The 26,861-nt window shown below is 40.1% G+C and overlaps 1 protein-coding gene across 3 annotated transcripts in view; it reads left to right on the forward strand.

The window, feature by feature from the left end:
* PCGF5 (polycomb group ring finger 5) overlaps window positions 1-26,861 on the forward strand; it is a 130,173-nt gene that overhangs the window by 75,151 nt on the left and 28,161 nt on the right. For all 3 annotated transcript variants that reach the window (XM_047762408.1, XM_047762407.1, XM_047762409.1), the window contains exons 3-6: window positions 5,443-5,539; window positions 15,525-15,580; window positions 15,687-15,746; window positions 19,450-19,598. In XM_047762408.1, the coding sequence (XP_047618364.1) occupies window positions 5,443-5,539; window positions 15,525-15,580; window positions 15,687-15,746; window positions 19,450-19,598 (362 nt within the window). The remainder of the gene's footprint in view (window positions 1-5,442; window positions 5,540-15,524; window positions 15,581-15,686; window positions 15,747-19,449; window positions 19,599-26,861) is intronic.

The following is a 26,861-nucleotide window of genomic DNA, read 5'->3' on the forward strand; positions in this document are numbered from 1 at the left end:
AACAGATGTATGACTTTTTTTTTTTAAAGATGAGAAAGTAGTGTGTTTGAATATTGATGGGCATCTTCAGTAGATTGCAGAAGACTGACAGGCGAGAGGAACAAGCGGTGGAGCAGTGTTCTCAGGTCACTGGAAGGAGATCTAGCAAATAGAGATTGGCACGTGAATGTTTTAGAAACAGCAAGAGCACTGCCGTATAGATGCTAGTGAGTGAGTAGGGTGGTGGTATAAATTCTCTTTGTTTCTTTTTTTTTTCTTCTTTCCTTTTGTTTTCAGTAAAACAGGAAGTGAGGTCATGAGTGGAGAGTGAGGATGGAGGAAGATAAATGGGGTTTGTGGGGGAGGAGAAGGTAAGACGTGTTGGGGAGGAGCATATGGAATTAGGGCATTGAGTGTGACAGCCTGACAGATGAAGGGCCCACTTTTGAGGGTGTTGGTCATGAATTTAAGGTGAGGGACTAGTCAGCATGGTGCATGTTTTTCTCCCACAATGTTTAGTGGTAATCTTTTAAAGCAGGGTATGTAGAGAGATAGATTTAGCCAGGGTTGATAGATTAACTGAACAAGTATGACCAAGGAAGAGACAGGTAGAAGAGTTGAGGTAGAGAAGAGCAGAGCTACCAGGCGTGTGTGTGAGGAGTAATTATTCTGATTGACCTGGAAATTGGCATTGATAAGGAGGGGGGAATGAGGGCATCACTACCCTCACTGAGCGGCTAGACTGTACCCTCACCCTGGAGTCCCACTTCACTCCATAAGCCTGCTATGGAGGTGAGGTACCCCTTCCAGCCTGCCTGGACCTTATGGTCTCCTGGCCTGCTTTCTCTCAGATCCCCCTGCCATGCTTCAACCCCATCAACCCCGACGGTGTCCTGACCCTGTCCAGAAAGCCCTGCCTTGCTACCTGGTCCTCTGTCCTGGCAAAATAAGAATAAAGCATTCTCCTCAGTAGAAAGTGATGATATCACTCATGTTCTCCATGAAATTGCAACCCATGGAGGCCTTTGAAAGAGATGTGCCGTGTATAACATAAGAGAAATATGTGCATGAGTTCTTTAAAACTTGGAGATACTGTCTCATGGAAGCAAATTAGAGCTATTCTGGGTAACTTTAAAGATGTCAGGTTCACATGTAAATCCATATCAAAAGCAACAAACTGATGTTTCTTCTCTTTGCAGATGTCCAGTTTGCTTATAAACTGTTAGCAGATAACACACATTTTTCAAAGGCAAATTGTATCAATTGAGTGTTATCAAGAAAGGCACATAAAGACAGCAATATACGTAAGGAAGGAAGAAGAAATATGCTTCTGTGTTGACAGATAAAACCAACACTTTCAGTTGATTTTAACAAAGTCAGCATTTGATCACTTTTAATAAACAGAGCGTTACTAATGAATGACACCCCCAAGGAATGGAGAGAAAAGACTATTGTTGCTTTATTATCAGCAATAGCAGAATTGGTGTTCAAGAAAAATTTCTGTAGGTCTCTTTGTGGCATCAAAGCTGGGAAGCTAGCTCTCTTAAGAGATGTGGGTGGACTGAACATCCAAGATAGCAACAACAGGTGGACCTTGACTTGCTGTGAAGAACCTGTTCCCTTCAAGAACTTGAAAGTTAAAAAGGAGGATAGCCTTTTAATAGTTAAACTATGGGATCAACATAATGCTTCAGAGCAGGGATGTGCAAAGTGCTCAGGAAGAGATACAGCAAGGTAGCTCTTAGACCAACAGGACTGTGCTGGGATTGGATCAGACATAAAGGTTAAGGAAGGCCTGTATACTGAAGATATGTTGGTCAATCTTGGACCCTCAACCTCAGAAAAAGAAGGGTCACACATGCACAGAGAGGCAGTTCCCATTCCGGTGTCATAAATATACTTGAGCTGCAAGACGATCTGTAGAGTGAATGTGGCTGCAGAGGATTAATACCAGTATTAATAGACATTTCAAGTTCCATTAGCAAGATCATCTGTTATGTAAGTTGGACACATCAGACTAATCCTGTCTGATGCCAGTCCATATTTGATTACTTCGATTCTTTTTGTTATGATTTTATGCTCATCCAGCAATCTGATGTATAGTGATAGCTCACATTATTAAATATAAGTTACCAGACATTGGTTTACACATTTTGCATATTTTATCTCATTTAATTCTCATAAGAACCCTGTGAGATAGGTCCCCTTGTCATCTCTCTTGTACAGAGAGGCACAAAGTAAGTAATTTGCCTAGCGGCAGAACTGGGATTCAGATCCAGCTGCCTGCCTCAAGTTTATCTTTTTTTTTTTTTTTTTTTTTTGCCTTTTTAGGGCTGCACCTGTGGCATATGGAGGTTCCCAGGCCAGGGGTCCAATTGGAGCTACAGCTGCCGGCCTACACCAGATCTGAGCCACATCTGTAACCTACCACCACAGCTCTTGGCAATGCCAGATCCTTAACCCACTGAGCAAGGCCAGGGATTGAACCCGCAACTTCATGGCTCCTAGTCAGATTCGTTTCTGCTGCACCACGATGAGAACTCCCTCAAGTTTATCTTTAATGTAAAGCAACTATGCTATACTACCTAGGATCTCATTAAGTCTGCATTGTAGGGAGAGAGCACGTTAATCCCATATTTGTTTTGATTATGTTTTGGCCTGTGACGGTGATTTCCTAATGGTTAATAATAAAGTAATTTCTGGTTATGATTTGGCAGAGAGCCAAATCCTGGAGTGGCGCTGCCTCAGTGGCACTAACCAGTAAGGATTTTGTGGCCAGGATTTCCCAGTTGTTTTCAGGCTGCCTTGGTGAGAAAGCTTTGCAGAGTTTGCACCAAAGTCCTGGTGCTCATCTCTCAGAGAGTCTGATTTAATTCGTCTGGGATGGGGCCCATGAATCTGTTCTTTTAAGCCAACTCATTGGTGATTGGGGTGCCCATTCAAATTTGAGAACCCCTGCTTTAGAGGACACAGTGACTTTCTCTGTTGTGTTACAACCTAGTTCAAATCTAAGACATGGTTAAAGGAATGATTTCACTTAGTAAGTTTTGGGCAGAAGTTTAATGATGGTTGATGAGATAAATATAAAGATCAGTTTAAAATATGAAATCTTGGTACCTGGGACGAAATGAAATTGACTTTAAGATGATTGCATAGTGGTTTGGATTTTAAGCTTTGAGCTGTACATCCAGTCTGCTGCAAGGCATCCGTCTTTGCCCCTGGGAAAACAGGCTCCCACCCGTAGCCTTTGGGCTGACCCAGGTGAGGACTTGCTCTGTGCATGTCACGTGCCTCTCTTTTTGGCCCAGGTTGGTGGACAGCCAGGAATTCCTGAACTCCTTGAGTATGATAAACATTTTGAACCACAAAGATCAGAGCTCCGGGGCAGGATCAGGCTTTGTTATACCTTTTCATTCTTGCCTCTTATCGGTTCTATTTGCCTTCTTTCCCAAACCTCAGAGACTTATCTAGTGTCCCTGGGAATAGAGCAAATACCTGAAATCTAAAGAATTTAGCTTCTTTTTGCCCTACTTCAGTATGGCTTAACTAGACAGCCCTCCTTTCCCAGACATTAACTGACAAGACATTTAGACACATCAAGCCACAAGACATTTAGAATGTTTTGGGGGCCAAGAAATTTGGAGGACAGAAGTGTTCATATCTAAGCTTTTTTTTTTTTTTTTTTCTTAATTTTAAGGTTTGCTAATACTGTCTTTCACCCAAAGTTTAGGAGAATTTTAGTAAAAAGGTGATACCCTAATAGATGTATGTAATGGTGAAAAGAGGTAAAGAATGTGAGATGCAGGTGCACTCTTCCAGCAGAAAAATCTGCTCAGATGTCACCTTCTTAAGAAGTCCTGCCCTGAACATTCTTACCTAAATAGCTACCAGCCCCCAGCATGCTCTTTCTCTGCCGTTTTTTATGGGTTTTTATTTTTGTTTTTGTTTTTTGTAAATATCGCTTATTACTAACTACACTTTGTGTTCGACTTCCCAAATGGAGTATAAACTCCACATGGACTCAGTGTATGGACTTTGTTTTGATTACCCCCTTGCATCCCCAACTCCTAGTACAATGCTTGGCTATCGAATGAATGAATGAATGAATGAAAGACAATACCAAGATACTGTTCTCTGTCTGTACTAATAATTTTAAAATATAGATACCTTGCAGAATTCTTCCCTGACCATTGTTGCTCTGACCAGTGTATGTGATATGTTTGAATTTTCAGACCTAACCTCGGTGGTAGGAATCCTAGTGTTTAGATGAATTTTTACTCCTCTTAAATGGTGTGTGGCATAAGGGGGGCGAGGGGGGGGGGGTACTTTGCAACAGAGTTGTCAGAGGGAGAGCTGACCTGTACCAGGTAAAAAATTCAGATAATCCAGGGTAATGAGATGGGGGCGTATTGCAGTAGGGGATAGGATTTAAATTTTTTTTTTTTAATTCAGATGCTGTAAATATGTCTAAGGATTTTGGGTAAGAGTTGGTAGGCGAGAAGTTAGGGGAAAGATGGGAGAGTGGCTGAAAAGCCACAAATCACATTTCCATTGTCTTTGTTTATAGTCTTTATTAAAAATCTTAATTTTTCCTGTCAGTTTCTCAGTCGTTCTTTTGGTTTTCCTCTGGTGCTTTTGTACCAGCTCATTGCTACTACCCTTGCTTCGTGTTGTATGGTGTTATGAGAGCTGTGAGCACAGACTCATCATAGTCTGCAAAGGCCAGAAGTCCCCCTGTAGCTCCTGATCTATCCCAGGAGCACCCTGCTGAAAAAAGTAAGCCAGAGATGTTGGCGGCTCTAAAGTACTATTAAGAACTATTTATGTTGCACTCAAATACATTCTTAGCAAAAGAAATGAATGCAGACTTATCAGTTTTTACCTTTCTGTGTCCTACTTCTTTAAATGAGAAAAACATACTGTTTTATGTATCAGCTTTTTAAATAATAGTATGTGAATAAGTTATTTGTTTTGTGAATATATTTAACGAAAACAAGCAAACTAGTCTATACTTTCTATATTGTGGTAGGAGGCTTTATTTCAGCTGTGTTTTTTAATAGTGATATCATTTTAAGGTTTTATAAAATTTGCTTAAAGAGTAGCATTCGCAGTTCCCATCATGGCTCAGTAGAAACGAATCTGACTAGTAACCGTAAGGACACAGGTTCAATCCCTGGCCTCACTCAGTGGGTTAAGGATCTGGCGTTGCACTGAACTGTGGTGTAAGTCTCAGACACAGCTCGGATCCCATGTTGCTGTGGCTGTGGCGTAGGCCAGCGGCTACGGCTCCCATTTGACCTCTAGCTTGGGAACCTCCATATGCCACTGGTGTAGCCCTAAAAAAAAAAAAAAAACAACAAAAAAAAACAGTGTTCTATATATAGTAGATAATTTATAAGGACTATTTCTAATTACTTCAAATTCGAGTGATGCATTTTAATTTACTATCTTCTTTCTTCTCAGTCTGTAAGACTTGTATTGTCCAGCACTTTGAAGATAGCAATGATTGTCCAAGGTGTGGCAACCAGGTTCATGAGACAAACCCATTAGAAATGTTGAGGTAAGTAAATTCACTTTTAGTTCATTTAACTTAAATAAATTATATAAACTCAGTAATTTTTATTATGCATCAAAATATTTGTTGGTGCCTTGACTCAGTTGATAGAGGTTTTATGAATTTCTTGATTTTCATTTTAAAACATTTATTTCAATTTAAAGCATTTTATTAAGAGGAAATAAAGGAGTTCTGTGGTGGCTCAGTGAGTTAAGGATCTGGCATTCTCACAGCTATGGCTTGGGTCGCTCCTGTGGCGCAGGTTTGGTCCCTGGCCCAGGAACTTCTGCGTGCCTCAGGCACAGCCAAAAAATAAAAAGAATTTAAAAAAGAAATAAAGCTGTGCATATTAAGTATCTAAGAAATGCATTTCCAAATTAAAAATTATAACTTTATCTCAGGCTCTTAGAGTTACTTTAGTTGTAATTATTTTCAGCATTTTAATATTCTACATAATACTCTGTATTCGTTCAGGTTCAGCTACATAGTAGTGGAAAAGAGGGCAGACCCAGTAGTTTGGGGTTGGTAGATAAAAACTGTTACCATTTGGAATGGATGAGCAATGAGGTCCTACTGTTTAGCACGGGGAACTATGTCCAATCTCTTGGGTTAGAACATGACGGAGGATAGTATGAAAAAGAAAAGAATGTTAAAAAAAAATAATGAGGAAGGCTAATCTTAGTACTACTAATTTTTAAAAATTTATCATACATTCAAAAAAGAATGTATAAACATTTATGTAAAACAAAGAATTTTTTAATGACTACCCTTTGACCATTTACTTAGTGGTATGTACAGTTGTTACACCAAATAGTAATAATATAAAGAAGCATAATCTCATTTTGTGTGTGCGTCTTTTCTAGGGCCACACCCACAGCACATGAAGGTTCCCAGGCTAGGGGTCTAATTGGAGCTGTAGCCGCCGGCCTACGCCAGAGCCACAGCAACGCCAGATCCAAGCTGCGTCTGTGACCTACACCACAGCTCACGGCAACGCCGGATCCTTAACCCACTGAGCGAGGCCAGGGATCGAACCCACAGCCTCACGGTTCCTAGTCAGATTCATCAACCACTGAGCCACAAGACGGGAACTCCTTATCACATGTTTTTAAAGCTGGAAGTGATGTGTGAGATCCTAATCCAAATCCTATTTCAGCATTAAGAACTGAAATTTACAGAAGTGACTGACATTGCCTAAGGCCTCAACAACCTCAGATATCACTTCTAGTTACAATCCAGGTGTCCTCACCGATGAGCTCATTTTCTTCCCACTGTTCCCACCCCAGCTCTACCACAGAGCAGCTGTGTGATCTCAGGGAAGTACCTATCACAAAACAGAGCTAGCTCTTCTCTAGAGAGCCATTATTAATGTTCATCTCTCAGTGATGTTTGCCTCATTCTATAAATCTGGATTTGCAAGTCTTAGGTTTCAGACTTTTTTTTTCTATATAAGTGCCTTTGGTTGGAGTACTTTGTCTACACATAAATGTCAGGCCCGTTGGTTTTCAAAGTGTGGTCCCCAAACCATTCGTAGTTAGAAATGATAGTTCTCAGACCCACTGTGTCAGCAACTCTGAGAGGGGAGCCCATCTCAGCAAGCTCCCCCCCACCACATGATTCTGACGTGTGCTGACTTTCCAAGAACTGTAGGTCTGTTGTAGTCTGTAGTCCTGAACAGGGCTTCTGCCAGGTGGCTTTGTATCAGTGCTTTGAATCGATGTTGCCCCCCAGCACACAATTAGCAGTGTCTGGAGACACCTTTAGTTGTCAGGACTTGGGGTGAGGGGTCTGCGGCTGGCCCTAGGGTAGGGCCTAGGGATGCTGGTGTTGCTGGACATCTTGCATTTCAAAGGACAGCCCTATCCCCAGAGATCCAGCCCACAATGTCAGTAGTGCTGTGGTCAAGAGCCTCTGTTTAAATAATTCAAAGGATAACAGAACAAACTTTTCCTCTCAAAAAATCTTTTTCCTGATGCTTTAGAAAAAGCTATAACAGTTTGTAATTATTACCTACTCCATTTTAAAGTGCTATATTGTTAAGATAAATTATCTCAGCTTTTGTTTTGACAAATTATCTTAGCTTTTGTTTTTGACTGTTAGATACATGAAGTCACTAATCCCTTAGCTTAAGTGTATCATATATTTATTTTTTTTAATCTATTTATTTGTTCGGTCCCACCTGTAGCATGTAGAAGTTCCTAGGCCAGGGATCAAACCTGTGCTATAGCAATAACCAGAGCCATAGCAGTGACAACACCGGATTCTTATCCCACTGAGCCCCCAGGGAACTCCCATCATATATATTTTTTAAACTTTTTATTTGAAATTAATTTAAAACTTACAACAAGTTACAAAAATAAAAGTAGTTCAGGAGTTCCTGCTGTGGTGCAATGGGATCAGCGGTGTCTCTGAAGCACCAGAATGCAGGTTCGACCCCCAGCCGAGCACAGTAGGTTAAATGATCTGACATGGGCTGTAGCTGTGGTGTAGGTCCCAGCTACAGCTCAGACCTGATCCCTGGCTGGGATCTCCACATGCTAGGGTGTGGAGAATAGAGGGTAGAGGGGGCCAAAAAAGAAGGAAAAAAAAAAGTAGTGCAGGGAACACTTGCACTTTTCACCTTAGCCAGATTACTCTCTTGCTAACATTTTATCTCATTATGTCATGTGCAGGCATGATTGTTTTCTCTCTACTTTTTATGAACCACTTGAGAGTAAGTTACACACATCATGGCTCCTTATCCTAAATACTGTAGTGTGTATTTCATCCAACATATAACCACAGTACTGTTACGTTGGTATAACATTGTAATCTACCCCCCATTTCGTCAGTTTATCTAACGATATCCTTTATAGAGCCTTTTTCTCCTCCTATTCCACTAAAGCTATTACAAAGGAAGTTTATTTAAAGACATAAATTCAGAGAGATAATATGAACAAGAACTTGAGTATTCTTGGGGCCCAGAATAACTCCTGGAACTTCATGAGTTCTCAGTAAATACTTGTGGATAGCATAAGAAGGGATGGTAGCAGCGTGAACACGGAGAGCAGAGTGGTGGTGGTGATGGTGGAGCTGGCCTGAGTGTACTAGGAGGCTTTCTCTCCGTGGCCCTAACTAGGCCACATGCCACCCTGGCTGGTGGTGTGAGGTTTTGAGCTGATTTATCTCTCAGGCTGGACACATTGCTGCCGGAACATGATCTTATTTTGTCAGCAGGATGTAAGGGAGAGTTAGCCTTCTACAGTAGGTCACAATCACCAACCTTCCCTCCTCGGTACCCTTTCTCAGGATGTGCTCTGAGAGGAAAGCATGTAGCATGGGGAGAGGTGAAAGAGTATGAAGCTGTACAGCAGACCGGGAAAACAAGCAGCCTGTGTCAAGCTGCTCAGGGCTGTGGCCAGAGCCACGTGGGGCTGCTGAGCACTGCCGATATAGCTAGGACACCTGAAGAGTGGAGTTCTTAACTTTTTTTTTTTTTTGGAGTTTTAGGGCCGCGCCCATGGCACATGGAGGTTTCCGAGTGTACTGGCCTACACCACAGCCACGGCAAGCAGGATCTGAGCCATGTCTGCAACCTACACCACAGCTCATGATAGTGCCAGATCCTTAACCCACTGAGCAAGGCCAGGAATCAAATCCACCTCCTCATGGATCCTACCTAGCTGGGCTTGTTAACCACTAAGCCATGAAGGGAACTCCTTGGAGTTCTTTTTTTTTTTGTCTTTTTGCTATTTCTTCGGGCCCCTCCCTCGGCATATGGAAGTTCCCAGACTAGGGGTGGAATCAGAGCTGTAGCCGGCGGCCCACACCAGAGCCACAGCAACACGGGATCCGAGCAGTGTCTGCAACCTACACCACAGCTCATGGCAACGCCGTATCGTTAACCCACTGAGCAAGGGCAGGGACTGAACCCGCAACCTCATGGTTCCTAGTCGGATTCATTAACCACTGCGCCACGACGGGAACTCCATCCTTGGAGTTCTTAATTTAAATTCAATAAAATGAAATACCTGTGATAGCGTAAATACTTTCCCATTAAATAGAACCTATTATAAAGTAAATAAAAATGGCTAACTGAATATATTATTAAATATATTTTAATACATATTAAGATATTTTCATTTTTTATTTTTTGTCTTTTAAGGCTGCACCCATGGCATATGGAGGTTCCCAGGCTAAGGGTCTAATTGGAACTGTGGCCACCGGCCTATGCCACAGCCACAACAGCACCAGATCCGAGCTGCATCTGCAATGTACACCACAGCTCACGGCAACGCCAGATCCTTAACCCACTGAGCAAGGTCAGGGATAGAACCTGCAACCTCATGGCTCTTAGTCAAATTTGTTTCCACCACGCCACGACGGGAACTCCTTTATTTTTTAATTTAAAATTTGTTTTTTGTCTTTAGATATTTTCAAAAGAACATGTAAAATACATTTGTTAATATATGTGCTAGAAAATTTTACATTAGATATTTGACTCTCTTCATATTTCTACTGGACATTAGTGATACAGATGGTAGGAGGAGGGTGGAGAACTCTATGAGGAATCATTCATTGGGCAGATATTAAAGGAATCCCCGTTATGTCCAGGCACCATTCTAGGTGCTTGAGGCCCATTTGTGGGCAAAATAAAGACTTTTGTCTTTGAAGAATTAATATTTTTGTAGAGAGAGACAAGAAGCCATCTCACACATAACTTGTATGGTACATTAGGAAGTGAAGAGTGCAAAGGGAGGACAGGAGAAGGTGCTGTCAGGGGTGGGGAAGGACATCAGGAGTGTGAAAGGAAGGACAGATGGCAGTTTTAACTAAAATGATGAGGATGGGCGTCATTGAAAAGGTGAGATCTGAGCACAGACTTGCTGTCTCCGTGGGAATTAGCCATGCGTAATCTGGGGAATGCATGCTTGTTCCAGATCTAGGGAGCAGCCAGTGCAGCAGGCCTCAGTCGAGAGTCAGGAGGGCACCTGCAAATTGTCTGAGGAGCAGCATGGGGGCCGTGGCGGCTGGGCAGTGGGCCAGGAGTTCAGAGATTGTGGGAGTCCTGAGTGTTGTAGGCCACTGTCACGGTGTTATCTCTTACTCTGAGTGACATGGGGAGCCACTGCAAGGTTTTGGTTAGAGGATTGACATAGCCTGGCTTAGTTTTAAAAGGGTCATTTTGATGACTGTGTTGAGTATATGCAGCATGTAGCAAGGCAGGGTGGAAGCAGGGAGCACAGTTAGAAGGTAAGAGATGGGGGCAGTCAAGGGGGCAGGAGGTGGTCATATCCTGGATACAGTATGAAGGCAGATCCAGCAAGATTTGCCGATGCACGGGAGTTGGGCGTGAGGTCAAGAGTAGAGTGTGACTAAGATTTCTGACCTGAGCAGCTGGGAGGCTGGAGTTGTGAGCAGAGATAAGGAAGACCAAGGATAGAGAGGTTTGGGGGATGGGTGGGTCAGGAGTTTGGATTTGGACTCCTTGAGTCTGTTAATCATTTCAGAGAAGAGGAAGTTGGCAGGTGAATAGACAAGTCTCTGACTGAGGGGAGAGGTCTGGCCGGAGTTAGGTATCTGGTGGTCTTCAGCGTAGAGATGGTATTTAAAACTGTGAGACCAGATGAGAGCCCTAGGGGTGTGAGTGCAGAGGGGAGTGGAGGACCAAGGATTGACTCCTGGAGCAGTCCAGCAATGAGAGATCAGGGAGAGGAGGAGGAGGAACCAGCAAAGGAAGCCGACAAGGCACAGTCAGTGTGGGAGAAGGAAGATGCCAGGGCCTGTGGCTTGGAAGCCATACAGAGAAGAGGGAGGGGTCAGCTGTGTCTGATGTTGAAAGGTGAAGACTGAGGCTTGACAGTTGCATTTAGCAACATGGACGTCATCAGCCTTGACAAGAGCACTTTCAGTGAGCTGTGAGGATTGTTTTGAGAGGGAAAGGCAGGAAGAAGAATTAGAAACAGTGAGTATAAACACTCTTTCAAGTTTTGCCACAAATGGGAGCAAAGCATGGGGTGGTAGCTATTTGTGGGCATACAGTCAAGATGGTTTCTTTTTTTTGTTGTTTGTTTTTTTTTTTTTGTCCTTTTGCCCATTTCTTGGGCCACTCCCACGGCATATGGAGGTTCCCAGGCTAGGGGTCTAATCGGAGCTGTAGCCACCAGCCTACGCCAGAGCCACAGCAACATGGGATCCAAGCAGCGTCTGTGACCTACACCACAGCTCACGGCAATGCTGGATCCTTAACCCACTGAGCAAGGCCAGGGATCGAACCTGCAACCTCATGGTTCCTAGTCGGATTTGCTAACCACTGAGCCACGATGGGAACCCCTCTGTTTTGTTTTGATACAGGAGAAATAATGCTGTGTTTGGAGGGGATGATCCAGGAGAGCACAAAAAGTTAATCCTAGGGGAGTTGGGGGGGCGGGGGGGAACAGTGCGGAGCTGTTGTCCCTGGGTGGGCGAGAGGGAATGGAACCTCATAGTGGAAGAGAAGAGATTGGCTTCATATAGAAGCTTCGACAGGCTATCTGCAGCAGCAGGTAGGAGGGCAGAGTAAACAAGGGTGCAGATGCCATAGGCAAGCATGGTGGTCAGAGTGTGTGGAAGTATGTGTCTCACTGCATGGGACTGTCAGCCAAGAGTAAGGATGGAAAAGGGGTTGTAGGGGCTTGAGGAGAGAAAAAAGCATTGTTGTCCAGGAAGGTAAGAGGACGAATGGATTGGGCAAGTGTGGCACAATTCCTGGCGACCTTAAAGGCACACCTGGGTGGTAGTTACGAATTCAAAGAGGTGTGGTTGTGTTTTTTTTTTCCCAGCCCACGGGTACAAGCTCAAGATAATGGAGAGGTGGATCTAACTAGTGTTACCAGATAACCTTGAGCAAGTGAGGGAGGGACAGGGGAGTCAAGTGTCTGCAAGCCTTAATGACTGACGGGAGTAAATCCTAAGCTGGATGAGGAGGGCGGAGAGCACCTCACACTGGCGATGGATGTCTAACAGGGACAGAAATGAAACTACTCGATCCCTGATCTGTTTGTACATAGTAAGAGGAAATTCTTTTAAATTTGGGAATGTAGAAAGTGAAGAAAAAGAAGCAATTGCTAACTCCAGGGGACAAAACATTGAGTGAGGGTATATCTATAATCAGCGTACACTATGAATATTTCTAAATCATAATCATGTAAAAACACTGATTATTTAAAAGATGGCATCAAGTCTGTTGGGAAGATGAGAGTTTGGAAAACGTATGTTGGAAGGACAGGGGCGTAGTAAGAGGGTGATGTCAGAGAGCTCGACCTTCATCTTCCATAGGAGGAGGTGGGAAACAGCTAGACAGAAAAATATGGCTTTGTTTTTAATCTATTATATATATAGAAATATGGAAGTAAATACTAGAAGAAACAGGTTTGATTTAAGAGCACTGAATCCTAACCACTAGACCCCCAGGGACAGGGTGGATTTGAAAATGGTTGCCCCTGGGATTGTAAGAATTAGAAACAGGGAGAGTGGGGCATGAGAATGTTTTATTTTATTTTTTATTTATTTATTTTGTCTTTTTGCCTTTTTCAGGGCCACTCCCGCGGTATCTGGAGGTTCCCAGGCTCTAATTGGAGCTGTAGCTGCTGGCCACAGCCACAGCAACACGGGATCAGAGCTGTGTCTGCGACCTACACCACAGCTCACAGCAACATTGGATCCTTAACCCACTGAGCAAGGCCAGGGATTGAACCCACAACCTCATGGTTCCTAGTCAGATTTCGTTAACCACCGAGCCATGACGGGAACTCCCAAGAATGTTGTATTTTAATGTAATGTTTGATTTGTAAATCATTCACATGGATTACATTGATAAAACAAGAAGAGAAATAATGCTTCTTTCAAATACTGCTACTCTTAAATAGTCTAGGAAAACTTTGTGAATGCATTAGTATGTAAGTCCTGAAGAACAAGATAACGTTGGTTTGGTTGGAGAGGAGGAAAAGGAAAGGAGTATCTGAGCTGGGATGGAAAGCGTGAGGGAGAACACAGTTTGGAAAAGGCAAGGCGTTCTCAGCAGTAATTGAATAAGCCAGTTGGCTAGAGAAGAGTGACAGGCGAGTAGTACCAGTTACAGCTGGTAGGGTGGGCTCAAGTTGTATAAACACTCCAAGGCAGGTGGTGGGAAGAAATGAGCAGGCAGATAATGATCAAATTACTGCTTAAGGAAGATTCCTTATGAGCATGTCAAGGTGAAGGAAAGTATCTCTGTGCTGCTCCTCTGAATGGTGATTGAAAGAATGGAAGCGGGGGGTGGGGAGGGAAGCCTGGGTGGGAGAGGCATTGAGCAGGAGCTGTCTGGGGCTTGGCACGGGAAGGCGAGTGTGAAGCAAGAGAGAGACAGAGGTAGGTTAAGAGTGTTTGCATTTTGAGCCTGTTTGGGAGTGATGTGGTATCATTTCTAAATTTAATTTTTAAAACTAATGGAGGTGCTCAGTTTTTTGTTGAAGGAGACTAGATGAGTCTTGACAGAGAGCGGTCAACATCTGTTGGAAATCCTGACCTTGAGCTCAGCAGAGAGATGGGGTGTGTGCGTTAGGGGTGTAGGTTATCTGTCTGTATATAGATTTTGAAGCCAGACAAGTGGATGAGATCCTCAAGGAAGGCAACCTGTAGAAAAAGGCCAGAGTTCAGAGAGCAGAGCAAAGAGGAATACGCAGATGGAGAGGCGGTTGGAAAAAGAAAGTTATTTAGGGACAGAAAGTCAATAGAGAAAAAGAAAACCAGGAGAGGAAATTTTCAAGGAGGCAGTGTCAGGCAGCACTGACAGACTGCTGCAGAGCAAGGTAGGAGAAAAATGACATGAAAAAGTCATTTTAAAATTTAAAATTTTAATTCTAAAAAATTTTTAAAATCTCAGTTTGGAAGATATGGATAATTTGGGGAGTTCAGTCAAGTAAAAGAAGCATAAATAGTGTCAGTTATGCTTTCAAATTGAAAGAAAATGTTGAGAAACTGCTAACAGTTGAAAAGACAGTAGGTTAAGCCAAGGTATGGGGGGTTTTTCAGATGTGAGGAAAGTATACGTATTTTTAGTCAGAGAAGGTAATGCAGCTGAGCAGGGTGAAGGAGATAAGAGAAAAGGGTATTATAAGCGCAAGGTATGAGACCAAGAAATGAAAGCCATGAAAGGGAAGGGTTACACTCAGATGCAGCAGGAAAAGAAAGCAAGAAAAATGTTAAGGTAAATATTTACAGTTTTTTAATCTAGCAAGATAGAACAAATGGTTTAAATTTCTTGGAAGAGAGGAATGGAGGTTATTCCCAGCATAGGAAAGAGCCAGAGTTTGTGGTGGAGATTTTGAAAGTGGCTGTATCAGCTGTTGCTGCATAGTAAACCTTACCCCTAAATTTCATGCTTAAAACAACAATAAAAGCATTTATCATTCCTCACAACTCTGTGTGGTTCACAGACTGGGTGGTTCTTCTGGTCTTGGCTCGGCTTACTCAGGTGATTGCAGTCAGCAGCTGGTCAGGCCCCGGCCCTGCTGACATGGGCCGGGTTCTGTCCTGTTGGGTTGGGCTGTCCGTGAACTAGTCTGAGATGGCCTTAGCTCCGCAGCTTGGCTCTCCTGGACACAGTGTCTCCTCCTCTAGACTTGTTCTCACGGTGGCAGGATTCTAAGGACAGCACAGCAAACAAAGCATGTGTTGAGCCCCATGAGGCTCAGGCTCAGAACGAGCAGTGTTATATTCTCTTGTGTTATATTCTCTCCGCCTAAGGACTTCACTCCTTAATCAAGGCAGCAATTTCAAAGTCCTGTAGAGAGAGCTGGGGACAAGCCTGTAATCTGTCCACCCCTGGACAGACTGGAGGCTGCTGTGTCCACCTGCAGTGGAGTTGAGTGTGGTACTTGCTGACTGTGTATTCTGAATTTTATAATGTGTGTGGGATACAGATCTTAAACTGTTTACATATTGGATTTTATGTCTTCATTGTTAGCATATTCTCTTTTTTCCTCTCTGAAAGGTTGGATAATACATTAGAGGAAATTATATTTAAGTTGGTCCCTGGACTACGAGAACGTAAGTTGCTCTTTGGGTTCTTGCAGATTTTTGTGTTTTGTAGAATCACCATTTCTATTAAAGATTTCACAATTGTTTCCATTTATACCTTTTTCTTTTAAATTAGAAGAACTTGAGCGTGAATCTGAATTTTGGAAGAAGAATAAGCCTCAAGAAAATGGAGAAGGTGACTTTTTTTTTTTTTTTTAAACTTCTGTATCTAATAGAACTCTCTCAAGCTGGTCACTGCTTGGTAGCTGTGGTGAACTAACCACTGTCTTAAAGCTCAAATTTCTCCTATTTGATGTTCACATGTCTCTTTATTTACATTCTGAGCCTCTGATTATGAACCTTTTGTGTAAATCACAAGATTTTATATAAATGCGTCTAAGTCTGAAGTCAGTCCAGTTGAAGGTAATTGGAAATAGAGGAAATTGGACTTTGGGGAGAGAAAAAGGAGATAAAACAGAAAACTGGTCACTTTTCATAGCAGTATTTGCTGGAGAGCTAAGGGAAACTGAAGTAAGAACTAGTCCCATCCTGCAACAGTGAGGAGTTTGCTGTTTTGTTTATTATATTTTGTATGTTAAATAGGAGAGGGAACTGGGATATAGCTTGACAGCCAGGATGTTGCTATGCTCTGATAATCTAGAGTGAACTTTTCATAGGTGGATCTTGGATGATACAATTTATACATCCTGAGATTTGAAAAATATTTCTAGGCCCTCGTGGGAATATTTCTCCTATGCTAAGTGTCCAAATTTCCCTTTCGCATCCCAGGAGACTTAGCAGTCAGTAATTTTTAATAATAATTTAGGTCACAGACGTGGCTTGGTTCCCAAGTTGCTGTGGCTGTGGCGTAGGTCAGCAGCTGCAGGTCTGATTCGACCCCTAGCCCGGGAACTTCTATATGCTGTGGGTACAGCCCCAAAATAATAATCATAACAATAGTAATAGTAATAATTTAAACAAAATGGCAGACAATACTGGGCAGAGAAAAGGCTTTTAGTATCCTTTCCCATTGTTATTTAATATGAGATTTGTTTCAAGATGGCCTGATGACCATTGAAATCTTTGAAGGATGGATGTGTATTTTTATAGGCTCATTTGTGAGCTCAGTCTTTAGCCCTGGATTTCCCATAAGATCCTAGGATTATCATTATGTATCATTAAAATGGCTTTGTCTTTTCATGTGTAATGTGGGGATCAGAGTTTTATTAGTTCTACTTATGTGTGCAGGGCTGGCCTCCTATAGCAGGGGAGGTTGAGAATAATTTTGAATGACTGGAATAAGATAGCAGAGGATTATTTTTGATCTATGACATCAAAATAGGCAAAAAAAAAACAAGCCTGGAAAAAAAAAATGACTTAAGGGTTGTTTTACCCAAGTATAAATTGCAGTTTAGACAGTAGTGCTATAGTAAAAATAGAGGTAAAATTGACTGAATGTTCCAGTTTCTGACACCTTTTCCAGAAACCAGGAGTCCAGGGATTGGTATCAGAAACTGTGTGGTCAGATTAGTCCTGACTTTTTGTGTCATACAGAGTAGCTAGTAAAGGATTACAACCTACTGTGTGTTTATCTTCCTTTTCTCATATTTCTCCCTTTCTAAAGTATTTTATCATTTTTGGTCTTTAGTTTGGGTGGAGAATTTGGACTTTTTCTTGGAGCTTGAGTTTGATTCATAAGAGGTAGCTCCTGTCTATGTGGGTTCCATATAAAAAGGCAAAATAAAGAACCCCCCTGCTCTGTATGATACACCCTGTAATGCTTTAGCTACAGCCATCAAAGGGGAGGTAACTGGCCTCTTACCCCCCTCGCTGGGCTTTTCTGTACTCTGACACTTGGATGGCTAGTTCTTTCAAGTTTTCAGCTTAGAGACATTTTATCTGGAAATCTTCCCTGAATCTCTGCTTCAGCCCAGAGTTTGTGTTCATTACTTCTGATGCGCATGCCACCTGGTCTGTTTTACTTCTTCCAGCAAAGCCCCTATCGACTTCGCCATCTGTCTCTTTCCTTTCCTTGCCCATATCTCCTTCTATACCCTGACACGATCAGGATGAGGACGGTGACACTCCAGTTTCAATATTGTTCCCTCAGGCTTAGCACAATGCATGTTTAACAAAGTAAGCTATTCAATAAATGAGCCAGAAACTATAGTTGCATTACATTTAGGCTGCTGGACTCTCAGAGGTTAAATACTTTTGTTTATGATATAAAATATGCTATTCAGATTTCTTTGATAGCATTTTAATATGTTATATGGCTATGCATGTGGTAAAGTTAATTCATTCTACTCATTATTTCATTAGACAATTTTATATCTAATAATTTAATATTCTGAGAACTTAACATTTTAGTTTTAAAAAGTACTTGGTTTTAAGTTTGAATATGTATATAGAATTTGGAAGTATTTTTTTCTATCCTGTCAGTTTTTAAGTGGTCTAATCACTAATGGCAGTCATTTTTGTGACCAAAATAAAGCTAGTCCTAAATCTTTCTTTCTTTTTTTCTTTTTTCTTTTCTTTTTTTTTTTAAGGGCCTCACAGGCAGCATACAGAAGTTCCCAGGCTACAGGTCGAATTGGAGCTGCAGCTGCCAGCCTACACCACAGCCACAGCAATACCACATCTGAGCTGTGTCTGCACCTACACCATAGATCATGACAACACTGGTTCCTAACTCACTGAGCGAGGCTGGGATCAAACCCCCATCCTCATGGATACTAATCCAGTTTGTTACCACTAAGTCATGATGGAAAATCCCTGAATCTTTCATTTGGATATTGCAGTGAGCCTAGAAGTCATAAGATGTGGTAATAAGTCACTCATGGTTTTTTAAAAAAATTTCCACTGTTGAATTGGTTGAAATATTTTATTTTTTTTTTTATTGTGTGTTCTTTTTTTTTTTTTTTTTTCCTACTGTACAGCAAGGGGGTCAGGTTATCCTTACATGTATACATTACAATTACATTTTTCCCCCAGCCTTTCTTCTGTTGCAACATGAGTATCTAGACAAAGTTCTCAATGCTATTCAGCAGGATCTCCTTGTCAATCTATTCCAAGTTGTGTCTGATAAGCCCAAGCTCCCGATCCCTCCCACTCCCTCCCCCTCCCATCAGGCAGCCACAAGTCTCTTCTCCAAGTCCATGATTTTCTTTTCTAAGGAGATGTTCATTTGTGCTGGATATTAGATTCCAGTTATAAGTGATATCATATGGTATTTGTTTTTGTCTTTCTGGCTCATTTCACTCAGTATGAGGTTCTCTAGCTCCATCCATGTTGCTGCAAATGGCATTATGTCATTCTTTTTTATGGCTGAGTAGTATTCCATTGTGTATATATACCACTTCTTCCAAATCCAATCCTCTGTCGATGGACATTTGGGTTGTTTCCATGTCTTGGCTATTGTGAATAGTGCTGCAATGAACATGCGGGTGCACGTGTCTCTTTTAAGGAGAGTTTTGTCCGGATAGATGCCCAAGAGTGGGATTGCGGGGTCATATGGAAGTTCTATGTATAGATTTCTAAGGTATCTCCAAACTGTTCTCCATAGTGGCTGTACCAGTTTACATTCCCACCAACAGTGTAGGAGGGTTCCCTTTTCTCCACACCCCCTCCAGCTCTTGTTATTTGTGGATTTATTAATGATGGCCATTCTGACTGGTGTGAGGTGATATCTCATGGTAGTTTTGATTTGCATTTCTCTTATAACCAGCGATGTTGACATTTTAACATTTTAAATGTACTAAAATTTACAGTTATTCTTCATCAGAAACTTAAGAAATGTTTTAAAAAGTTGATTTTTGTTTTCATGATTAGTATATTGTTGCCTAACTATAAAATCAACTTCAAGTTATATCTAACTTAGGTTTATTTAAATTATACAGATGATACTTCAAAAGTTGACAAACCTAAAGTAGATGAAGAAGGTGATGAAAATCAAGATGATAAAGACTATCACAGAAGTGACCCACAGATTGCTATATGTCTAGATTGTTTAAGAAATAATGGACAATCGGGGGACAATGTAGTAAAGGTGAGTGGACAAATACGGTTGTTTTTTTCATAAGCAGTGTATAGTAAACATTTGATAATTTGTTGATGAGTTTTCCTTATGTTTCAGAATGTTTGCTTTCAAAGTTTTTTTATCAACATAAACAAATAGAATGTCATTCATTCTCTACACAGTCCCTTACCTGCAAATAGCCAAGTAGTTGCTTACTTCAGGCTTCTGATTGCTAACCCTTACTACTGAAACGTCCTGGGTCAATGCCACCACCTAGTGGCCAATGCAGAGAATCACTCCTGTATTTGTGTTTCTACCACCTCCTTTTATACTTTTGTTGGGAATTCATATACACTGTTTTTCCTTTTTTTAAGCATGGTCACCAACATAGACTCATTTCATGTCATGTCCTTTGCTTTATCCTCTTCTAATTTTCTCTTTTATTTCCTTATCTGTAACTCAAAAGCTATGTCATGGCTAATATACCTTGTAATTAGTTTTGAAGTAAAATTGAATGTCGTAAAGTACCTGCAAACTTTTCCTTTACTTCCTCTGTGTGATCTGTAGGCCAGTGGGTTGAATTTTTTCCTGATACATTTAATGACATGTTCCTGTTAGGAAGTTGAAAACAGATAATTATTTTTTTAACTCTAAGTTTCCCAGCATTTTGCAAAAAGAAATATGTATTAGTATAGTGATTCAGTGAATATTTATCCACTATGTGGATATTAGTTATTGAAGATGTAAATAAGGTTTTTTCACTCAGTGATCTTTGTTTAGGTCTTACACATACAGACAGACTGTTACAATACAATAAGATAATTGATTTAATTAAGAGAGGTTGGTTGGACAAGGCATTGCAATAGACTATAGCAATCTTTAGAGAAGTGGCCACTTTACCTATTTATCCTTCCAGGCTTCTCTTGGTTTATTTTGTGCTCTGGTGCAAAACCCTTTCCTTTTTGTAAGTCTTTTCATCAGAGTTTTCAATAACCTTGCATTTCTCTCTTATCCCCAATCATTTCTGTAATCCTCTTTTTGGGAGGTTCTTCTTAATAGAGATTATGATCATCCTTTAGCTAATACATGAGTTGTTTTGTAGTGAAAATTAAGTCAGCAGAAAGGTGGAATATCTTTTCATAAATGAATGTGAAATCTACTTCTCTGTAGGATTTCTAGTTTGAAAGTTATAAAGCACTGAATTGTTGCAATTCACCTGAAAAATTAACTGTTTCCTACTTTGATATTCTATTTGGCATCTTTGACACTTCGCCATTCCAGTTGACCTTTTATCTGTTCACCTTTATAGACTTTTCTTCATTCTTGTGCCTTCATTCTTAAAACAACTTTTATAGTTTACATGACTCATCCTGTGCTACCCTGACTCCCACCTTTCTCTCTGGCCATTCCTACACTGTCTCCACTTCTACCTGTGTTTTGCTTGATCTTTGTGAAGATAGCCTAACACCTTGTCCTTTACTCGGTTATCTTTTCTCTGTATCCATCCTAGGAGGTCACTTCAATTTTTTATGGCTTCAACTATGAGGAAAGAACTTTTAAATCCCCCTTTCCAAGTCAGCCGTCTCTCCCACATGGAAGTATTGTATCTCTAACAACTGCTAGTATCCCAACTGGGAGTTTCACTAATACCTCAAACATAACATGTTTAAAGACAAATTCACTATACTGTACTTTTACCAAGCTTTACTCCAAACATGAATTTTCATTTATCACTACCACCTTTCCACCAATCATAGGAGTTCAAAATCTCAGTTGTTTTTGACCCTTTACCCTTTTCCTTCAACTAGTCATAAGTCCTGCAAAAGTTCCCTCACTCTGCTGCTTCTCACTTTATATCTAGATGTTAAAAAGTAGTCTCAAGTGTTTCTTGTATCCTTAATTCTTTCATTATCTAGGGCTGAGGCTGCAGCCTGAGTGTGTGAAAGGCAGAAGATGAGAGCCAGTCATGGCCAATATCAGGGTCGAATAGTAAATATTTTAGCTCCTGGGCCACGTGGGCTTTGTTGCAACAACTGAACTTACTCTGTGAAAGCAGCCATAGACTATAGGAAACAAACTGGCACAGTTGTGTTCCAGTAAAACTTTACGTAGGAAAATAGATGGCCAGCAAGATTTAGCTTGAAGGCCTTAGCCATAGTTTACCATCTTCTGGCCTGTAGAATCAACTCCTAACTCCTTGTGTTAGCGTTCAAGCCTTTCCCTAACCCCGATCTTGATGAGTTTATCTCCCATTATTCCCTCAGTGAATCCTCCTCTCATAATACTTTATTATTGTCATTTATTTGTGAGTACCATATTGTGAGTACCATATTATGAGTACCATATATATTGGCACCCATATCTGACAAAAAATTATCCAGAATATATAAAGGCTTGTATTAAGAATATTTTAAACCCTTTTTCAAAATATACAAATAGATCAAAGCTCAGTATGAAAAAAATCAAACAGCCCAGTCAAAAAATGGGCAGAAGATCTCAATAGACATTTCTCCAAAGAAGACATACAGCTATAATTATGAGAGAAATGCAAATCAAAACTACAGAGAGGTAATCTCTCACACCAGTCAGAATGGCCATCATCAGAAAGTCTACAAACAATGAATGCTGGAGAGGGTGTGAAAAATCAGAACCCTCCCACACTGTAAGTGGGAATGTAAATTGGTGTAGCCATTATGGAAAACAGTATGGAAGTTCCTCAGAAAACTAAAAATAGAACTAACATATGATTTAGCAATCCCACTCATGGGCATATATCCAGAGAAAACCTTAATTCGAAAAGGTACAGGTACCCCAGTGTTCATGGCAGCACTGTTTACAATAGTCAAGACACGTAAGCAACCTAATACCTATCCACAGTTGAGTGGATAAAGAAGATGTGGTATATTTATACAGTGGGATATTACTCGGTCATAAAAAAGAATGAAATAATGCCATTGGCAGCAACATGGGTGGACCTAGAGATGATCATACTAAGTGAAGTAAGCCAGACAAAAGGCAAATATTATATGATATCTCTTATGTGGACTCTTAAAGAAAGTATACAAATGAACTCATACGTAAAACAGAAATAGACCCGCAGACACAGAAAACAAACTTAAGGTTACCTAAGGGAGTAGGGGGGTGGGGTAGATTAGAAGATTGGAATTAATATATACATACTACTAAAATAGATAACCAGCAAGGTTCTATGGTATAGCACAGGGAACTGTATTCAATATTTTGTATAACCTATAAGGGAAAAGAATCTGAAATATGTATATATATATCTCTAAGTCACTTTGCTCTATACCTGAAACTAATATACAACATTGTAAATGAACTATACTTCAATTTTTTTAAAAAAAGAATATTTAAAACCCTTTAAAACTTCAAATGGTTCTTCTTTTTTGGCATTTTCTTCCCTCTTCTTACCACTGTCCTAGACTTCTGTCAAGATCCAGGAGACCTCTATTCTTTGTGGTGTTTTTTCCATCCTAGTAAACCCCTTCTCTGAAATTGTATAAGAGTTGCATTTATCACTCAGTTAGGGCTTAGTTTGTTATTTATTAAATCAACATTTATTATGTTCCCAAAGGTACCAGGCACTCATACTGTCTTTTATTATTATTACTGTTATTTGGTATGTATCTTGTCTTTGAAACTGGATTGTATAGCACTAAAGACAGAGAAATTATGCCTGTGTTCCTTTATAACTTTCTCAGCCATTTCATTCCTCTGTAGTAGGATGAGATTCTCAGATGTGGTGTACAGTGGCTGCATGTATAGTTTATATAGTATACCTAATGCAATTCAAAAGTCAAAGTCAAGAGCAAGAAGGCAATGAAAATAGTAGAGTAAGGACCTCCAAAAATTTGCTTCTCCATAAAAGCAATGGAAAAAAACTGTCAAAAACTTTCACAATCAACCAAAAAGCTTAAAAGGAAAAACTGGAGAATGAGATGCCTATAGATGTCAAAATATATAGGGGCTTTGAAAAGCTTAAAAATATTCCTGGGAATCTAGAAGGCCAAGCACATACATGGTATACTAGGAGGCCCTAAACTCTCACCTTTGTCTGACCCTTAAGGAGCTGCACAATTGGGAAGTGAAGGCTAAGGTGGAGCTGTCAGCAACCTGGTTGAGTGAGTGTTGAAGGCATGGCTCCAAACTCATACAGAGTCCCTCAGCAAAGACCAGGAGGCTTATTGGTTTCAAGTGTGTAGGAAATCTCTGTTCAGTCGTTAGCAGACCACTAGGCAGAAACTTCAGTGGCCACATACTATAAAGAATGCTATAAAGAATGCAAGCTTTACAAAATGAGTTTAGGAAAGTTGTTAAACAATGAGAAATGAGAAAAACCCCTAACAACAGTCCCTGATGGGCACACAGAAATTTGATTTCTAGGGTTGCCACATTATTTAAAGTGTCCAGTTTTCAACAAACAATTCTGAGGAAACAAAACAGTATGCCCCATATACAGGGAAATAAGCAGTCAACAGAAAATGTCTGTGAAGATGCCTGGACATTGGACTTGACGAAATATAGATTTAAAAAAAAATCATTCATTTAAAATATATGCAAAGAACTAAAAGAAATCATATCTAAATATCTGAATGAAAGTACAAGAATAGGAGTTCCCATTGTGCCTCAGTGGGTTAAGAACCTGACATAGTCTCTGTGAGGATGTGGGTTCAATCCATGGCCTCACTCAGTAGGTTGAGGATCTGGTGTGATAAACTCAAAGAAATTCATAACAAGACTCATCACAGTCAAAGATAGAGGATCTTAACGGCTACGATAAAGAAGTGACTCATCACTTAAAAGAGGGATGGTCAGTAAGATTAGCAGTTGATTTCTCATCAGAAGCTAAGGGGCCAGAAGGCAGTAGGATAATATATGCAAAGCTTTAAAAAAAAAAAAAAAGAAAATCCAACCTGTCAACCAAGAATTCTATGTCCATTAAAAATCTATATCCTTCAAAAAGGAAAGGGAAATTAATTTTTATCTGAGAGTATTTAATTTTAAGAAACTGTCACTACCAGACCTTCTCTGCAAATAATGAAGGGCATCCTTCAGGCTTAAATGAAAGGACTCTAGACAATTAATAAATAAAGGGCACTAGTAAAGGTAACTAAACAGGTAAATATAAAACACAAAATTAAGGTACCTTTTGTTTGTAAACTTTTTTTCTCCTATCTGGTTTAAAAGATGACTGCATAGAGCAGTAACCTTAAATTTGTCTTAATGGGCACACAAGTATAAAGATACAGTTTGTAACAACAGCATGGGGGAGGGTGGGGAACAGAGCTACATAAAAGCAAATTTTTATATGCTATCGAAATTAAGATAGTATTATTCCAAAGTAGACATTATAAATTTAGATGTTAATTGTAATCCTCAGGGAAATCACATTTTAAAGAGTAACTTAAAAATACGTAGTAAAAGAAATGACAAGGCAATTAAAGAGATAGTTTCTAGAATATATCATTTTAATACAAAATAAAGCAGTAATTGAGAAATAGAGGAACAAAAAGGTCTAAGACATAATAGAAAACAATTTTTTAAAAGGCAGGTATAAATCCTGCACTACGAGTTTACCTTAAATGGAATTGGATTAAACTTTCAGTTAAAGGCAGAGGTTAGCAGGCTGGACTAAGAATATATGATATAACCATATGTTGTCTGCAAGAGACATACTTTAGATTGAGAGACACAAAAAAGCTGAAAGTAGGATATTGGAAAAGATACCATGTGAACAGTAACTGAAAGAGCAGAAATGTGGCTATAGTAATGTCAGACAAAACAGATTTTCAGACAAAAATTATTAGAAGCAAAGAAGCACACTTTATAATGATGAAAGTGTTAATCCATCAAAGAAATATAGCAGTTTTAAATATAAATACACCTAAGAACACAGTCCCAAAATCTGTGAATCAAAAAATGACAGAATTAAAGGGAGAAAAAGACAGTTTAACAGTAATACCACTTTCAATAATGGACTTCGGTACTGTACTTTCAATAATGGATAGAACAACGAGATAAAAAGGTCAATAATGAAATCGAAGATTTGAATAGCACCAAAACTAGCTAGGCCTAGCAGACTGCTCTATCCAACAATAGCACCAGAACTAGCTAGACCTAGCAGAATGCTCTATCCAACAACAGCAGGATGTACATTCTTCTCAAGTGCATGTGGAACATTCTTCAGGATAGACCTTATGTTAGACTGCAAAAGAAGCTTCTTTAAATTTAAAAGGATTGATATCATACAGAGTGTATTCTCCAGCTACAGTGGAATAAGATTAGAAATCAGTAACAGGAGGAAATTTGGCAAAATTCACAAATGTGTGGGAATTAAGCTATACATTCCTAAATAAGCAATGTGTCAAAGAAGAAATCACAAGGGAAATTAGAAAACACTTTGAGATGAATGAAAATGAAAGCACAGCATGCCCAAACTTATGGAATGTGGCAAAAGCAGTGTTTAGAGGGAAATTTATACCTATGAACACCTACATGAAAACAGGAAAAAGACTTCAAATTAATGACCTACTCTTCTATCTAAAGAAACTAGAAGAAGGAAGATCAAACTAAAAGGAAGCAGAAGAAAGCAATAAAGAATTGATTGGGGAAAAAATGAAGGAATAGAAAAGCAGCAAAGTTATCGACACCAAAAATTTGTTCTTTGAGATGTTCAAGAAAGAAAATCGGCAAGACTTTTGCTAGACAGACTAAGAGAAAGAGGAGACTCAGCTTATTAAAGTCAGGAATGAAATAAGGGAAATTACCAGCAACCTTACAGAAATAGAAAGGATTATAACGGAATGCTATGAACAGTAGTAGGCCAACAAATTAGATAATCTAGATGAAACAAAATTCCTACAAAGACACAAACTGCAAAAACTGACTTAAGAAGAAATATAAAAATATTAAGACCTATAACAAGCGAAGAGATGAAATTAGTAATTTAAAGAGAAAAAAATGTTGGTGTTCCCTGTGGCCTAGCACATTAAGGATCCATCATGGTCACGTCTGTGGCACGGGTTCCATCCCTGGCCTAGGAATTTCTGCATGCCGCAAATGTGGCCAAAAAAAAAAAAAAAGAAGTTTCCATAAAGAAAAGCCCAAATGTTTAAATGGGAATTAACATCAGTCTGTCATAAACTCTTCCAAGAGAGAGAAGAGGAAGGAATACTTTCCAACTCATTCAGTGAGGCCGGTATTACCCTGATACCAATAAAAGAATGTCTGTGCATCAAAAGACACAATCAGTATTGTGAAAAGGCAACATAC

Source organism: Phacochoerus africanus, chromosome 15 (assembly GCF_016906955.1).
Source record: "Phacochoerus africanus isolate WHEZ1 chromosome 15, ROS_Pafr_v1, whole genome shotgun sequence".
Taxonomy (NCBI): Eukaryota; Metazoa; Chordata; class Mammalia; order Artiodactyla; family Suidae; genus Phacochoerus; species Phacochoerus africanus.